This window comes from Mchenga conophoros, linkage group LG5 (assembly GCF_057382185.1).
Source record: "Mchenga conophoros isolate Kocher_MC1m ecotype Shallow Benthic linkage group LG5, M_conophoros_male_GT1.1, whole genome shotgun sequence".
NCBI lineage: Eukaryota > Metazoa > Chordata > Actinopteri > Cichliformes > Cichlidae > Mchenga > Mchenga conophoros.
In genome coordinates this window covers 27,528,322-27,547,289 of record NC_140530.1, presented here as the reverse complement: position 1 = coordinate 27,547,289, position 18,968 = coordinate 27,528,322, and the positions used below count along the sequence as shown (strand labels likewise).

At 39.5% G+C, this 18,968-nt stretch overlaps 1 protein-coding gene across 2 annotated transcripts in view; it reads right to left on the bottom strand.

Moving 5' to 3' along the window:
• Positions 1 to 13,585, bottom strand: part of rims4 (regulating synaptic membrane exocytosis 4) — a 51,481-nt gene extending 37,896 nt beyond the window's left edge. For both annotated transcript variants that reach the window (XM_085274672.1, XM_085274673.1), the window contains exon 1: positions 12,326 to 13,585. In XM_085274672.1, coding sequence (XP_085130798.1) covers positions 12,326 to 12,422 — 97 coding nt within the window. In that variant the 5' untranslated portion in view covers positions 12,423 to 13,585. The remainder of the gene's footprint in view (positions 1 to 12,325) is intronic.
• Positions 13,586 to 18,968: the final 5,383 nt, after the last annotated feature.

The window sequence follows — 18,968 nt, the reverse complement described above, 5'->3', positions numbered from 1 at the left end:
TGTGCTGCTAGCTGTAGCCTTAATTTAAATTTATCAGATACGAGAGTGGCAATAAATCTCATCTAGCACTCAAATAAGAACATTTGCCAAATGTTATGGCCTTGACCACTGTCACCCACCCATCTGCTTAACCTCTTCTGTGTTTTCATGATATGTAGATCCTGCTGTGCAGTCCTTGAACCATGATTGGACCCAAGTGCCAATTAGTCTGCTTCCAGGATTCATTCGACCCTGATTGGAAAGGCAACCCATCCAGCTCACCAATCAGCAAACTCACCTTGTTGCTGACATCTAATTTAAGGGAAGCACTGATGTCATTCGGGCAGTGCTGTGATATAATGTGAGCAGCCTGCCTCTGAGTCTCCTGTAGTTCACTGTGTATTCGTCTTTACTGTGCAGATTCTGTTTGGTAGTAATTTGAAGTGAGTTAACACTATGCAGATGTAGTTCAAAGCTGTTTAACTGGTTGTTTTTCTAAAGAGTTTGTTTCATTGAATCATATTACTGCCAATTTATTCAGATTTCAGGACCCTTGTTTTTACTTTTGCAGTTTTGTCTCTTCTTTTTAGTAGCCATTACCATTTTATTGTTCTTCGCTTTACAGTGTTATGTTTCCTTTAGCCGAGCTAAGAAAGGACAAGGACTGAAACTTTTTCTATGAGGACAGAAAAAGTGCATGTTTTCTCAAAAATTATGAATTTTCAGATATCAATTGTTGTCCTCCCTTAAAAAGCTGCTTAAGTGTATACACAAGAGCTGTTTTATTTGCCAGAAAAAGGACATAGTGTAAAATATATTTTGCTGACACATTTAATGTATTTGTCTTCCAAAAATCTCTTTGGAAATATGATAATAACACAGAAAACACAACAAAATACAGCTGTAGTGAAAAAAAATATACAGATGTTGGACTAATTTAGTTTCTAATTCAAATTCAGTTTTATTTATATATATATCGCCAAATCATAACAACAGTCATGTCATTGTGCTTCATTGTGAGGTAGACACCCTACAATAATAAAGGGAAAACACCAAGCATCAGTAAGCAAGCACTTGGCAAAGGTGGAAAGGAAAAACCCCTTTTTAACAGGAAGAAACCTCTGACAAACCCGGCTCATTTGCTGTAACCAGTTAGGGGTAAGGAAGGGAAACAAGGGTATGGGAAATCAAGATTTCCACTCACTAAGATGCTTTAAAATAATAAATCTGTCATTAATTCCTTTTCTTTTTCTACAATATATTGAATTATTTGAGTGAGAGGTTTTATTTAGACCCAGAATGGGTCTAAGCACTGACTGTGGTGTCTGCAACATCTCGCAAAAATGATGTTCAAGCAACAAAAATAAAATCCAAGTTGCTATAACTCATAGCTAGTTTTTGACAGCACGGAAGATGGGCATAATGTCAGAAAACAGAGAGGTGAAGAGTCAGGTCACTGCACAGGAAGAAAGGACTGCCAAAAGAGGAAAAGGAGCGGGAAAAAATTATGACAGGTGAGAGCAGGAGGTGAAGGAGACAGCAGAAAATTAGAGGCAATGATGGCTGAAAAGAGGTGAGGGAAGACAATGAAACATGATGATAAAAGAGAAGAACGAAAGGAAGAAGAGTCCAAAAACAAATTGGACAAAGGGGGAAACTATGAAGTAGGAAAAGTTTTTTTTTTACTTAATATTTCTATTTAACTCATTAAAGGTTCTAGTAATCACAGCAGTTTACCAGGAGCCTGAGCAGGAAGTGGTGATTTTAACCTGTCATGAGAGACAATGGGAGGTGGCTGTCAAAGCTCGTCGGATCAACACATTCAAATTGCCTCTCGGTGGCTTCCTGTCATTACCACACAAAGCACGGCTGTTAACAGGCTGTGGCATTAAGAATGAAATCTCACTCTCATTCATTATGTAACGGTATGTTTGGAGAGGAATCGCAGAGGCTGTCTCGTCTGGCTTTGTCTCCACTTGAAACCCACGTCAACTTGACTTCCTGCTCTCAGGCTGTCACAATGCAGCCTGTCAAGACAGTCAGGCATCATTCAGACCTTCATTTCATTTCTGTACTCATCTTACGTATTTTTTTTTTCTACCTTTCCCTAATTCTTTGGCTTTCTTGTTATTTTTAGTCCTTGCTTGGATCCCTGCATCTCGTCCTAGTGTCTGAGTCCAGCCCCTATTTGGAACTATGTCAGTCTGAAATCTGAAGGGGTATTTAAAAGGAGATCAGTTATTTTAAGCACCCCCAGTGAGTTAGTTGCCAGTGTAAATGGTGTCTGGAAAGCACAAATTCTACAATAGGGTCCAGCATAGAAATCGATTTATTTCATCAATTATCTAGTATCACTGAAAGCAAGAACGCTTCAGAGTGCCAGATGGTTCTAGCTCGCTGTCAGCAAGTAATCCATTCATTTGCAGGCCTGCTACACCAAGAGAATGCTTTTTGCAATAGATATAAGCCGCAATATCTGATAGCTAGTCGCTCATGTTTTATTAGAACCTCATGAGTTGCTGCCTGCTTTAAAGGTCAGCTGCATTCACATCACATTTGCCTAACATACTGCTGAATGAGGAATCGGGCAGCTGTTTAAACTACATTTTATGCTACAATTCGCAGAATGCATGCAAATACAGAGCTGCTCTTGGCCAGATGCACTGATATGACAAAATCTTTTACATTTCTACACAACTAAGTTTCCATTTACACTTGGGATAATTTTAATCACTGGGTGAATTAAATGAAAAGATTTTTTATTTTGGGTGTGATTTTTACAAAGGTTGAACTGTGCAGGTGGATAACTTAGTAGTAGCAGGACACATTTTCAGTGAACCCATTGCTAGCAAATTCAGTATCAACACTATGCATCTGCACACGTAACAAATGCTTGACTTGATCTGAGCTTGTGCTTATGTCACACAGATTGAATATGAGTGCTGTTAGGTCTTTTGGAGTCCATTAAAACACAAAATAACAAACAAAAAATGTTTTTGTTTTTGAATGGATGTTGGTTTCTGTTTGGATCTACACAACCAGACAATACTGCCAGTAACACAACATAAGGAAGCAAGAAGGACACACAAAGGATGCGGAGTAAGAGCTGGTAAATGGCTGAAACAGGAAACCTTTGCCAATAATGCAACACATGCGCACAGTAGGGGGCTCTGTTCTGTGGTGGTTGGCATAGCTATTCGTTATTATAGTAAAGATGGTGGTGTGTGCTTTTTCTTTTATTTTCAATTAGAATTGCATTTGTTTTGTGCTTTGGATGCTGATCATGATGTGAAAATAAAGAAACCATAATGCTGTGCAGCTGAGTAGTACTAGCGTGAGCTGTAGGAAAAAACTTACCATCCTTTTTAAGCTTTTTTCCCTCTTTTTTATTTAATATTTAAAAAAAAATTTCACTCAGACTGAACTGGTGATCCGAGGTCCCCTTTACTGCCCAAATAATTACTCTTAGGCATTTCATTAATGTCTTTCAAGCAGTAACAATCGTCTCTAAAAGGACCTTGCCATTTCCTTGATTTCCATTTTGCTTTGTGTTCAATCTGAATAAGGCTTCAAAGAAATTCAAACTGTCTTCTACAAAGCAGTGAGCGACATTCGGCACAGAGAATTTGCCAACATTAGATCTTCGTCTCCTCGCAGCTCTTTCATTCCCATTGGTGTGAAAAGAGACGAGCTGCTGGTTTGTTAAAGAGGATGTCATATTGCATTATAATCTCCGGGTAAGAAATTCATCAAACCTTCCCCTGCCATGTGGCGCTGCTGACGTGCTTTTGTACCCCGTGGAGAAAAACACTGTGTTAAAGCAACAACTCGATCTCTGTTCCCGCATCAGACTAAAACACACCTAAGAACACACTCCCTGCTGCCATATTGCTCAGTATAACAAATGAACACCTGCAGCCTTTACCTCCCTCCCTCCAGCCCCTCCTCCTTGCCCTCCCTATAGAATAGACCTCCTTTCCTGGCAGTCCATTTTTTTTACTCTTGACTTTTCTGGGTCGTCTCTCTAGCTTAGAAGCACACCAGAGACCTCTCTGCTTTTTCTGTTCTTCTCCTCAGTTCTTCCGCTACTAATTCATATCTTTGGCATCTTTCTTTCAGTTATTTTCATAAAGAACACTACTGCACAGACTTTGCCTTATTTTGACTTGGAAATATTTTGCTCTTTTCCTTAATCTCTCCACTGCCTTCTCTTCATACACTTGGCCTCTGTGTGACTTCACAGCAGAACAGAAGAGGAAAACGAGTTGTTATTCAATGAAGGGGAGCAGGGGAAGGAGGAAAAGAAAAAAACAAGAGATGCAAGAAGGAAGAGAGCATGAAAGATTTAACTTCTTTTTAAAGCAAGAAGGGAAAAGGAGACCTATTGTGCTATTGTACTTTTTTTCAGTCTTACCTTCTTCGTCCCTCCTCATGCTCTTCTTTTCACCTTTACCACTTTTGTCCTATTCCTCCGTATCTATCGCCAGCTGATGTTTGACTGATATCCTCTTTCTTCATGTCATTTTTCCATCCTGCTTCTTTTCTTTACTCGCTCCACTTATGCTCATCATACATAAGTCCCAACTCCCTTCCTCTCAATTTCCCTTCATGTCATTCTGCTCACTCTCTCTCTCCTGATTTGCAGAAGGCTAATGTCCCAGATCCTCCTTTTAGAAGTGACATCTCGTCTAGCTGCTTTATGAAGCCATAATACCTGATGCACATTCGTACTTCACACACACACACACATTTAACACTTTCATTTCTAACTAAAAGGTAGTTCTTTTAATGTTTCTATAGGAAATCTGGATTCTGCAGTTTAAATAAATAGACACTAACACGTGTCCTCGCAGAGGAGCAGTCCAAGTGTAAACCTGTACATAATCCTGCTGTTGATCTTCAGATTTCATCCTAAATTAGCTAAGTAAGGGATAAAATCACCACTTTGGAAGATTTTCCTAATTTCCTTCTCCTTATGAGAACATTTTGTTCCCACAAGCAAAGAATTACTGCAGCACACACACTCACACAATGAAATATAAAGTCAATTAATCTCCCAGTACAGCAGCACCAGGAGCGCCTGTTCTGTTTCTATTAGAGTTTTTTTTTCTCTATCTGATTAATGGCAGGATTAGAGTGAACGAGAACAAGTCTGAGAGGAAAAAAAGTGTTCTCCCTAAAACACTTAAACATTATTGTTTTCATTTTCATTTTACATTCAAAGAAAAAGAGAACTTGTCTCTGCTGGTTGTATTTTTTGTACACAGCATTTTTTTTTTAAATCAGATAGACAAAAAAAATCTAGTTTTGGACTCTGGAAAATAAAACTGGACCGCATTCATATAGTATTGTCCTAGCCTTATTTACTACTTAAAGTACTTGCAGCTGTTAATTGGACAAGCAGGGCTAGTACAATGAAATTTGCAGGATCAATCAGGGGCTGAACAACACAACAGTGTAGAGAACACAATAACATGCAATTTCAAATAAGATAAAATGGCTCAACTTGGGGAATGGCAAAATACAATACAGTATCACACAATGTATTATAGAATAAGAAAAACATGCAATAGCACCAGACTAGTGACCTCATAGGTCGTCTATATAAAGTAGATCACTCAGAAACACCAGCCACAGCTATGGATATTTAGATGATGTTTACTTTATACAGATGATTTCTAAAAATCCACAAATGTAATTTAAATAATTTACTGACAATAAGACTAATATTTTTTACTTACAATTTAAGGACCTTACATTGATTTTTTTTTTACTGATTGTGTTTCTCTGTATCTTTCACACATTACCAGTGTGCGTCTCTGGGTTTTGGACCCTGTCCCGTGCTGATGGATAGGATGTTGTGTTATATGAGATCATATTTGCAACTGACACAAATTAAAGCTTGTTGGAAAATAAATAAATAAATAAGCTGAGACACATCACTCATCCAATAAAGTAAAGATATGAGGCTTTCCATTTCAATTCAACCATCTCACAAGTTCTTTAGGCTCAATTGTTCAGCTTTTTGCATGAAGCATTTTTCATGGAATAATATCGAGTGCTGCTATGAATGCCTTTACTTTTACTTTCCAGTGATGATACTTATCCCACTTATGGTAGACACTCAGGTGCAGTTTTGTAGGAAGATTTGACAAAAACATATCATAGAAGAGGCACAACAATTAGTTTCTGCATCCACTGAAGGGGGAATCAGCTCAGAATAAAATGCAGCAACGCATACTGAGAAGCTTTCATTAATTACATCGCTAAATTGGAGCATTTCTCACTATGTTATCACTCTCGTCACTTTCCTTTAAAAAGCACAGCTGAGTGCAACAAGAGGACATTCGGCAGCAAAGTGTGTAAAGTCAGAACCAGAAGGAGAAAATAAGAAAGTGGCATTTGCGCTTTACGGCATAAAGTTACTTCTGGAATAAACTCCATTACTGTGAGATTCACTGTTCCCTGGGACGTTGGTTCAAACAGATGATAGGGGAAAAAATGCATGCACTGATGACTGGCTTTCATATTTTACATTAATCAACTCAGCTGTCAGTCTGTCACCTAAATGGTGAAACCTGACACCTGAATTGCTAATAACACATGCATGGCCTACATAAGGCTGTGTGTCATCAGCTGGGGCATGTACTGTAAGCATGAATTCATTTATTGTTGTTTATTTTTTAACTATCAGGGAGTACATAAACTCTATTTACATGAATCACAGCTCATTTCCCACTTATTTGGTCAATTAAAAGGCTTACAATTAAGGATCAGTCGTCCTTTTTTTTTACCAACCTACAACTGTTCTGCTTTTCCCAATTATGTGGTGGCTGTTTCATTTTAACGGGGACCTATTATTATGGAGTTGAAAATAATCCTTATTTATCTTATACTGGGTTGTAGTGTGGCCCCTGAGTTGGTTTGCCAGTCTGGAGGTGCTTTAGCTCATTTCCTGTTAAGACCACTTTCTTTTAAAGCTGTTTTTTCTCCTGAGTGAGCAGAAAAAACTGTCTCAAACAGAACATTTAGAAAAGTGTGAATCCAGGGATTACTTGTACATACCCTGAGCTCAGTACTTAAACCTTCCCCATGTTTACACCACCATTTTATCAGTATATTGTATATGTCCGTCTTCTATTTGTTCAGCTACTCCTTTTAGGGGTTTGCACACCTTCCATTTCTCTCAGAATCCTCCTCTGTCACACCAACCCTCCAAATGTCCTTCTCAGTGGTTGTCCTATTCTCCTGCCTGGCAGCTCCATATTCAACATCCTTTGTGCAACATATCCACTATTTCTCCTCTGCACAGGTCCAAGTCAACGTGCCCTAGACTCGCCCCTCTAAAATATGCTCATTTCTAATCCTGTCCATTCTTATCAGTCACAAGAAAAATCTCCAGCTGTGCCTCCTGTCTTCCTGTTAGGGCCACTGTCTCCAAACTGTAAGTCATAGCAGGTCTCACTACCATCTTGTAAATTTCCCGGTTATTCCTGCTGCGATCCTTCTGGAACAAATCACTCCTGATACTCATCTCTACCCTCGTCACCCTGTCTACACTCTCTTTTTCACCTCTCTTGTGCACTGTCTACTGCTTTAGGTGGTGAACTCCAGGTATTTAAACGCAGTCACCCTTACTACCTGTTTTCCTTTCAGTTTCACTGCTACATCTGTCTCCCTCTCACTCATACACATATTCTGTCTTGCATTAGTCACCTTTACTCCTCTTCTCTTGAGTGTATACCTCCACTTTTCCAGGCTCTCTTTCACCTTCTCCCTACTCTCACTGCAGATCACACTGTGATCCTAGTCCACAGAAACTCCTGCTTGACCTCATTTATCAACCTGTCCATCAACACTGCAAACACGAAGATGCTCAGAGCCAGTCCCAAATGTAATCCCACCCCTCCCTCCTCTGACCCATCTGTCACTCCTACTACACACACCTCACCACTGTCGCACTGTCCTCATGACCTGCTACAGCCTCACATACTTATCTGTAATTCCTGACTTCCTCATAAAATGCCACTCTTCCTCTCTCTTATGCTTTTTGTAGATCCACAAAGACACAGTGTAGCTCCATCTGACCTTCTGCATATTTCCCTATCAGCATTCTCAAAGCAAACATCATCATCGCTGCTCCTTCCTGGCATGAAGCCATGCTGCTGCCCACTGATTGTCACCTTAATCATGTGATGTAATTTTGAGGTTTCCATATTGTGTCACCTCTATTTGACAGTAAAAGGTAAATATTATATCTGTCATATGTAATACTTATTCAGAGCTCAATCTAATCCCAATATAATAAATTACATTTTTAATATTACACACAGGATAAACATTACTGACCAAATACAGAGTGCAAATATACTCCAAAACAAGGCAGCGGTGTGCTGTCAGTGACCAAGCTAAGCAAACAAACAAGCAGGACACAGGTCAATTTGCAGAAGTGTTAAGAAATACTTCCATGAATAAAATGGATGTGTTTTAGCTATAAAACACACTCAAGCCAAGCAATTTCTTCTCCTCATCTGACCGTCAAAACAAGTAGTTGTGATGGCTTCTAAAATCCTACAATTGCTTTTAGCAGTTCTTTTAAAGTAAATTTAAATCCAGCACATCAGTGAGATGTACCCTTGCAGATAGGGCTACTGTCTTGCCTTGCTTCTACTTTTTCACCTGTTCTTTCTTATTGTTGTTAGAACAGTACTCTCCTTCCTGTGCTGTCAGAGAAGCATATTTGAATTGAGCTGAAATGAAGCGAGAGAGAGAGGACAAATGAAACAAAGAGAGCAAGGGAAGGGGAAAAAGGAAGGGGAAGGGAAACAAGAAGTCAAGCGATTAAAAGGCAATTTAAGGTGGAAAGACAGAGCTAACCTGCAAACAGGATTTCAAAACTGCAGAGTGAAAATGGCTCAGGGAGGGAGTGAAGGCTTGAGAGAGCATGTGAGAGAGACAATGAGACAGAAAACGGGAGAGAGAGAATTAACCTGCAATCAGGCCTCTATTTAGCTGCAGTCAGCCACAATCAGCAGCCATATTAGCATTTAATTAGATGGAGAGCCACAAACCACGGCCTGTCGCTTCGCTCTGATTACCTCACACACTGCTTTCATGTTCCTATGTGTGCGCGCTTGTATCTTGAGGCTTACCTGCGTATTTGCTCATACAGCATACCTACGATCACAAATGCCTGTACATATAAATTTGTTTGTCTAGACATGGGAATACGTCTATTTGTCAATGCATGAGTGCTCATAGAAGAGCGTGCTTGTGCTGGTAAGAGACTGAGCTTTCCCGTGCAGTGCTTACACCATGAAATGACTGCTTGAGTATTAGTTTTGATTCATCCTGAATACCATTCTACATGTACAATGAGATTGTGGGTGCTCCACACCAACTGTGCCTGAATAAAATATAAAAAGTAGACAGCAGGAATAAATAACAAACAGGAGAAAGATAAACAATCAAGAGGAATATATACAAAAAAATAGGAGAAAGACAGACATTAGAGAACAAAAAATAGTTGCAAAGTTCTTAAAAGTAGTGCAAAGAAAAGTCTGAATAGAGTCCCTATGTCAGAGGCCTGAGTCATGGGGTTACTCATACCATGGCTCAGATTGGTGAGGTGGGTGGGATGTGGGGGGATAGTGTTTGTTAACAATCTGAATGCCCCAGGGGAAGAACCTGTTTGTGATCCTGGAGGTGTGGGACCTGATTGACCAGAGGGCAGCTGGTCAAACGGGTGGTGGGCGGGGTGTAAGGGTTCACCTGTGATTTTGGCACTGGTTTTCCTGACACACGAGGATTTGGCTATGGCCTCATGAGGTAGCAGAGGGCAGCCAATTATTTTTTTTGGGTGGTGTTAGTTACCCTCTGCGTAGCCTTCCTGTTCTCAGTTGTGGCCCCTGCATACCAAACACCCAGGCAGCAGGAGAGCACGCTCTCCACTGAGGAGGGGAAGAAGGCCAGCAGCAGCTTCCGGTCCAGGTTATTCTTCCTCAGCACACGGAGGAAGTACAGCCACTGCTGGTCCTTCTCCAGGGTGTTGGTGTTGTGGGTCCAGGTGAAGTCAACAGAGATAACCACACTAATGTGTGTGTGTCTGTGTGCTCTTGAGCAGGCGCAGGTGTACACAATATTTCTAAAAACAGTCCTCTAAGCGCTGGTTTGGTTAGACACAGCTGCTGCATGTGTTGGTTTGAAAACTGCTATGATTTACTATGTAAATAATTATAACAGGTGGTCTCAGCCAATAATGGCTCATGTTCCAACTATTCCAATACTTCTAACTGTCTTTAAAATAAGAAAAATGCAGACTGCTGCCGTTTGGGCCTTTTATCTCTCCTGTATGATTTAGAAATGTCTGTGACACAAGAGCAGCATTTACACTTTTAAATTCACAGTTAAAATGTCCTTAAGGATGAACATTTTATACACATCTCTGTATATGGGCCAGCCTGTTATTTGATCTCACAGCTTTTAGATCTATGGCTATCTCTGCAATGTGTAGGTTTCCGCAAAAACAATAAAAAGCACTTCTGCATGTGTGTGGACAACATTAATAAGAGTTTGTCATAAAATGTAACTCTAAAAGTTATTGGTTTTAGAGTTACATTTTAACAAATAGACCAAGTCTTCAAAACAGAGTAACACATAAATAATTTAAGACTTGTTTTAATTTTGATCTTCTGTGTTTTAAGAATGATATGCACCAAACTTGTGTAGATTTTCAAAATCATTTGGCAATATATACTGTATGAACATATGGGATACATTTTAACATGACTTTTCTTAATAGTGTGGTAAAAACATGCATTATAACCAAACAAAGGTAATTTCATAAAGGTAATCAAGTCAATCAAACAGCCACAACAAGTGGATTGTAAGGAAGGTGTTTGTGTGTTTTTCACTGTTGTTTTCATGTTAACTGTGTGGAATTTGTTTTTTTTCAATTACAATGAAAAGTTTCTTATAAATTTTTTTATACATGAACATTGTGTTCCCCATTTACATTCTTTATACCAAAAATAAAAACCCTGGTGAAGCCAATTTACCAGGATTTTTTATATATATATATATATCTCTTTAGATGGATTAAAAGCACTTTTGCCCTTTATGTCAATTCGTTTCCACATATGTTGTTAACCTTGATACGATGCGTGGTTTCCTTTGGAAAGACAGTCATAACACAGTTTATCCACCACAGCTCATTGTCCTCCAATGTTACTTAACAAACAAACAACAGGAAACAGAAAAAAATGCATACTCTGCCAAATAATCCAGTATGAATTGGGCTCTAGAAAAGATATTAGTAATGCAGTTTTCTAGGCAGGATTAATACGACAGTGAATCAGAGGTTACGTAGTTTGCAATAATACCAGTTCAGGAGCAAAATACATTACATCATCTAATGCATCCAGTTTGAGGAATTACTTTATCCTACCAGCAATCTCATCAATGAAAGTGGATATAAGTGTGCATAGGCTTTGCTGTCTTTCTCCCTCTGCATAGTTGCAATGACAATCTGAAGAATGAGAACCTGACAATGAAACCACAGAGGCATGAACGTACAGTATATGTGGTATACAGCGCAGAGACAAACATATGCAACACATGATATACCACAGCGCCACGCTCAGTCATAGACACACATACAGAGATGTAATGTCGATATCACTGGTAAAGATTTTCACTTCTTTTTATGCACTTAACATATCTGCTCTTCAAAGTGTTAGAATAGTAGAAAATGCACATTATCTACCCACAGTTCTGCTAAAAGTCCAACACAGTAATACCAGCTTACTCTCATACCTGACAGAATGCTTAAACTGACAATGACAACCAAAGCCACAAGAGTCTCTGCAGACATGACATATCCATATTTATAACTTTAGCGCCTCTAGTGGGGCAGATATAGACAGACAGTCTCAGAGCATGATTGCTTTTATTTTTAGTTGTTGTTCACTTTGTTTCAGTAAAATATTGATAGATAATAGTTCCTATTAAAGTAATATATTACTGTCTTTGTGGTTGTAGTGCTAGGCACTGCTCTCTTATGTGGTATTTTTAAATGACCTCCATCCACTATAAAAAAATGACTGATAAAATATTGAATATTAAAAATTGAAAAAAAAAGGGAAAAAACTACCTATTAGGTTTTAGATCAATGAACCCATGCTGAAAGGAGATAGTCCTTCAAGTTCTGGCAGGTTTTACATAACTCACTGCCTAACAGACACAAATAATGTATCTTGGAGGCCTGTGTTTTATGAATTAATCCATCAGTCATGTTGATGTCCTTTGCAGGTTTGCGCATATGTGTGTGTGTTTCATTACCACTTACCTCCATCATCCTCATCAAAGGAGTTCATGCAGGGGAAGTAGATAGCGAGGGCCTCAAAGGACGCTGACAGGCTGATGCGGCTCTGCGACCTCTCCATGTAGAGGCCCGTCGTCGGGCCCGGGTCGGCCGGCTTGGCCAAGCGCGGCTGGGCATTTTTCACGCGGAGTACGGCTCGCGGCGTCTTGGATGGTTGTCAGCTGCCCCCCACGGCAGATCCACTTCACTCCAAAAAGAACAGTCAAATGAGAGCCCCAAGGCACTCACACCGACTTGAATCGGTGCAGAAAGTTACTTGCACTGACTGGTGGCACAAGTTGACATGAAATAAAGTTTTTGCTGTTCGTCTTTCTCTTTATGTGAAATTAATGTCCTCTGGTGCAAAAACATGATAGAAATCTGAAATGTGGAAAGATATACGTCAAGGTTGCTCACTTTTGATCAGGTAAATAGTTTCAAAGAATAATTATGGATCTATCTGTGACCGTGTGCTCCAGGGTTAGGTTTCTCTTTTTCTGTCATCTCTCCTCTAGTTATTGGCTTCTGGTTTGTTGATCCTCATGTGCATTGTCCTTTTCATGTCTCTCATGCCGTCAGAAGTCAAAATGAGAGTCAGGTGGAACTACTGACGGCACCCGATCTCACCTGCACCGTTAAAACGAGATCTTGCTCTTTGATTCACAGCAAAACTCCCTAAACTCTGCACTCTGCATGCCAGTCTAACATCCTCCTGTTTGTGCATTCAAAGCTCGAATTTCTTCCTTAGATCCCAGTGTAGAAAGGAAGATGTGGATGTGAGGAGACACTGATGGTGGAGGTGGTGCTGACGCCCAGCAACGTGTTGCTTTACGGCTGAATCAAAGCTTTTGGTTCCTGTCGCTCAGCACTGTTAATTCCTTCCTCTTTGTACAGAGCAAAAGCATTTCTTTCAGACAGAGAAACTGACCACGAGATGCCAGGAGCTGTTCCCAGTCTGCTTCATTTCCAAGCCCAGAACATCAGTTGTAGCAGCAATTGCAAGTGAGGGCAATCTGTTGCTTCTGCTCTGCTTTCAACTGTATTACAATTGATGTTCTGCCGTAAATGTTCTTAATTGTTTTCTGTCAGCAGTTGTCGACTTCGTCCTCCTCCGTCAGTCCTGTGCCGCTCTGATGCCGTGCCGATGCTCCACTGACTGTCTGCTCCAGAGACGGGAGAGGACAGAGAGAGAGAGTAAAAGAGATGTGTGAGCGAAAGAGAGAGAGAGACTGCACTGTTAAACAGCTTGTGTCTGACTGGACTCATTCACTGGCAAGCTGCATGGAGAGGGAGATGGAGCGGGGGGAATTGGAGGGGGAGGGAGGATGGATGAGAGGGGAAAGCAGAAACGGGGGGGGAGAGACAGAGAGCAAGAAGGCAGGAAAAAGGCGGTGGGAGAGGGGACAGAGTGCAGACTGTTGCCTGCAGCCCAACCAATCAAAATGTGGATGAGGGAATATGGGTGTGGCTTGGGGATTGTCGAGGAGATGTAGGGCAGTACAAGTGCACATCGTCTCTCACTCGTTCTCCTTATGTTTCAGTAACCATTAACCTTTTTTTTTGAGAAAATATCACAAATGCATAAAAGAAGCCAGCAGTCACTTTTACAATGGTAAAAAAAATACATCTTTCTTTAATTTCCATACTGAAAGATGAAGCTGAGGTATGATATTATTTAGGATCTCAACCCTCCTAAAGTAATCCACAAAAACACAACTTCAAAATGGGTCAGTGGTTGTACTTTTATTTTCCCTTAGTGTTTTCATATCCGGAGAAACCCTTAGGCATTTCTATCTAACCAGCTGGACACACTAATAAGATTTAATTAAGCTTAATATGGATGTTGCTTTCAATCTATTGATCAAAAACATAATTTAGAAAAAAAATTATAAATATAATGTTTAATGTGCACTGTGGTCAAAAAAAATAAGATGCAGCTATGAAAACTGCTGTTTATGGTATTTCTTGGAAATTAATTTGATGTTAAAGAAGTTGTAAACTGTTGCACATAAAATAGTCACAAAAACGCAAATGACTGCCCTGCTTTTTATTTACACTCAGCACAACTGAGTAAGAGTAAGAGTTTTTTTGATATTGTGTAACCAAGTAGGCTATATTATCTAAACCTAGCCATGCAGTTTTCATTAGTTACTGTGACTAACTTGTCATGAAGAAGTTGACTATGCAACACTTTAAACCTCTGGGGATCACTTTCAATCACACGACAATTGCATAGGTCAACTATTGGGAGGCAACCTGTCTCCAAAAAAAAAAATCGCGATTCAGGACTCACAGCAATCACTCTCACCCAAGGTTTGGCTATAATTGCTAATGCTAATAATTGCTGATTTATAAACACAGACAGATTCCCAGATTTGCATCAGAAGGCAACAGCTTGCAGTCTTCACTGATTTATCAGTTATTAGCTTATTATCACAAATGGATTGCAGGATTGAATTGATGAGCAACTTGACTCCATTCGATCACAAACAGGCCACACTGAGAGGAAACTGATTCCATCTTATAGCCGTTTTACTGCATCTCGAGACACCAAAGTTGTTTTGAACACAACAACTTACTATGTCTTATTTCAAAGACAATGCCAATGAGCTGCACTGCAATAGTCACAAAAATGTGGTCATAGTGCAGTCTCAGTCTCTAACCACTGTTTTGCCCGAGTGTGACTGTACCATATATGCCGGACCCTAAACATATAATTTTTTATAACCTCAACTGAACCACATAGTTTTATTACCGAAACCTAATCAAACAGGTTGGGTTTTGTTTTGGGGTTTTTTGATACAGGTGCCCAAACCTAAACGTGTAGCAGTGGCGTTTTCATAAAGTAAGCCAGACAGATCATAGAACAGATGGGTATTCTGTATTTTGACAGTTTCCTGGATGTTGATGAACTCTGTCTGGATATCTTCACCATTCTGCAATGCTTCCTGGCTCGAGAATTGTTGAAAATGACTATAGTGATAATAAAAACAATATATTTACCGTTTCATGACAAGGACTCAAAAGAAAGGAACTGTTTAAGAGCTGTAAAAGAAGCAAAACCACACTAAACACCTCAGTACTGTGTATTAATAGCCTCCTTTGGGCGACTGTTATTATTTTGCAGAAAAATGTTTCCTGTCACTATTATGTGGATCAGTATGACTGCTGCAGATTGTAAAAGCTAAGCTAACTTTAAAAACATTAGAATCATATTCTGTAATATTTGTTTGTATGACAGGTTTGTAGTTTTTCCCAGAAGGACTTCGTACAGCTAAAAAACAAAAAAGAAAATAATAACAACAACAAAAAAAACCTATTCCGAAATACATGAAGGTCCACACACAGCACAGCATGTTCTATGTGCTTTGGACAAATTTAAAAGGGAACTTTGCACAAACTAAATGTATGGAGAAACTACAAGAATGTATCATGCAATGGCAAAAGTATGCAACTATGTACTTTCTGGGCATATACATACTTTTTTTTTAATTTCAGAATGAGTTATTGTTTCTATGCTTCTAATAGGCTAATGTTAATATAAGATTGGAGTAATATCTCTGCAAGTTGGTCTTGACAGTGCTTAATTAAATTCTATTTCCCTTCTTGCATTTTCATGTGTATATGACTGGAAAATCCCAGTTCCAAAAAACACATGCACACCTGTGTATGTGTGATGTGCTATTTTTTATTTTGAAATTACAACTGTTAACAGTTAACTGAGTTATCTATAGGGACTGAAAATAATTATCAAAATTTAATGCTGTTTTTTACATTTTTTCTGTAGAGATCTCTAGACAGTGCTTTCACAAGCTTCCTTATTGTGGCTATCCTGTTAGCATAGATTTCATTGCTGTTGTCCTCCACATTTTATTTATTACATTAGTTTGCCAATATGTCAATAAGACATGCAATCTGTCCAGCTGAAGTCACCTGAAGAATCAATTGCACTGACAATAAATGTTTAATGTGAACAATTTAAATATTGTTTTTTTTCTCCACATGTAAATTAAAATTGGACAGGCTACAATTGACAGACATGTCTAAAACACTAATGAAATGAGCCCTTTCGGAGCTTGTAGAGTTTTTAAACGAATCCATTCAAAGGAGACAGGGACAAAAACCAATCTAAAGATATTGGATACTAAAGTGCAACCTATGGGAGGGAAAAATACATTGCACTTAATGATGCTACAAATAAAGAGTTTATTGTGGAAAAACAGCAACAAGAATGTTTTTCACGTAGCATGAAGTAAAAAGACAGCATGAAGCTCCAATATAAAGGTGAGCATTCACATCTGCCAGGCGAAAATTGAAATGGACAGGTCAGTCGATATCAACCAGATCCAAACCCCTTGTATGGGCTTTCTTTTTTTAAATCTTTTTTTTTATTTTTGTTCCTCTCGCTGTGTTTTCTTCCTGCTTTTGTCCTTGTTTTATTCCTCCTTCTTTTTCATCTGTCCCTTCACTCTGCCCGTCTTTGTCTCCATACTGTGCACCTTTTCCCTCTTCCTGTGCAGCAGAAAGACAAAGGAAGGAGGCAATAGGATGTGAAATCCATGTTGCTTCACAGAGCTCCATTCATCTCTGTGCTCCTATAGTTAAAAGCCATAGGGGACACACACCCATAATGAAAACAAACAACACACTGCAGTGACTGAGTCACACAAGTACACAACTCCACAAAGGCAAAATGTGGTGAGTCATCTTTTTTATGTGTAGAAACATAAAAAACTGAAACGATACACAGATGTGCACACAAACACGAATACAGTACATACACACATGCAGCCAGTGGCTGGCAGAAATGATCAAGTTGTTTATGCAAAAGACACCAGAGTTCATTCCACAATGTCAGTCAGACAAATGACTGGTCAGAGAACAAGGGTCACTAATTTATTACACCACATTCATGAAAATGTCAGAAGTGGCAACTCTGATCCGAACAGCTCCTGTAAACACACTGATTAAAGGAAAAACACCTACTTTCTGGAGAGTAAACTATTTGCTAAAAGTGAATTTCATGCAGTCGGTAAATCTTGGCCGAGTAGATAAACAAACATTACAGTGTCCCGAGTCAACTTATATGTTTTTAGTAAATGTTTGTAGGTCTTTCCAAATAAGGATGATGATTCTTCGCTCATTTTTTTGTACTTTAATCAAATTATATTCTTTGATATATACTTTGATATACTCTTCTTATTCTTCATTGACCTTATTCTTTTGCCAGTGTTTTCTCTAAACATCTATTTCTCAATTTATGATTTCAATAGCAAATAGGCATGCTTCATTTTTCGTATTTATGATCCATCTTTATATCTTTTCAATTCATTCATTCTGTATGGCAAACCTTGGTAAATTACATTTCTGTGATTCATTTAAATACCATCCTCCCTTTTTTTTTTTTCAGGGAAATTCCTGCAAATACAAATGTAACAAGGCCAGCTCCAAAAAAATAAAACATCTGCCCACACTTTTTAGCCTTTTCACAGAGCTGAAAGTGTGCCTCTTTATTAAATCCTGACCATTGTTTTTATAAGTCAACAAACAAACAAACGGTTTTGCACTGGTGCAGGCTGTGGAGGCTGGCCTGGAGTAGGGAAAGAATAGATTTGACTGAAGTCCTGAAACTGTCATGTGGCTATCTGAAGATAGTATGTTGTATTACTTAATTGGATATCATAAAGCATAAACAATCTGTCATGGTCCAGGTGAGTTGGCTGTAGTTCACGCCTTTGGGCGGAGCATTGTCATTGCATCTGCTTGCTCACCTGGCAGTGATCAAGAGCTGTCAACAGACAGTATTTAGGACCAGCGTCCTCATCCAATACCTAATCTCTGTTAGTAACAGGTCTCTCTTTGTGCCTTACTTTTCATCCCTACAATTACTTACCTCTTCTTCCTTGTGCCCTCAGTAGTTCCTGGATTCCATCATGCCCACCACCAACAGCTTGCACCTCTAACTGGACGCTGGCCACCTCTGCTTCCGGTTCTCTGGATCTCACGTCACCTGCCTGCCTTCACTGCTCTGGATCACTGGACACTCACCCGGCCAACAGTATTTTTCCCCCGAAGCTCCCCTCCACTCCGCCTGCCAAGTAAGAGATCAGTTTGAGAATTGCCACTACCTCGTTAGCCTTCTCCCTGCCATGCCTTTAATAATATCTCCTCTCCCTCTGTTCACAGTGCCGCCCGTTCGAGACCTCCATTCTTAAGTAGATTCCCCTTGAGCCTTAGTTGAGCCCTCCATGTCGAGGCACCTTTCCTTGTATCATTGTTTCCTTGTATCATTGAGAACTGTACCCGGCCACCTGTGACTGAATCTGCTCATGAGTCTGCGTCCACACTCTGGTCTCCGGGCCCCAGTGTGACACAATCTACTGATTCTGAGGGGATCCAGTGGGAGGCACTCTTTGATTTTTAGCTGCTGATGTCATAATACTGTTGGTCAGTTTGTGTGAACTTATTTTCACATTAGGAAAAGCTGGCATGTGCAGTTTTGCATTGTAACTCTCTCCAAATTCAACTTGTTTATTTTAACTTAAATTTAACTTTGTTTATTTAGCCAAGACATGCCAGAAAAATAGAGAGTCAAATTACTGTGGTAAGTGATCATAAACAACCTCAC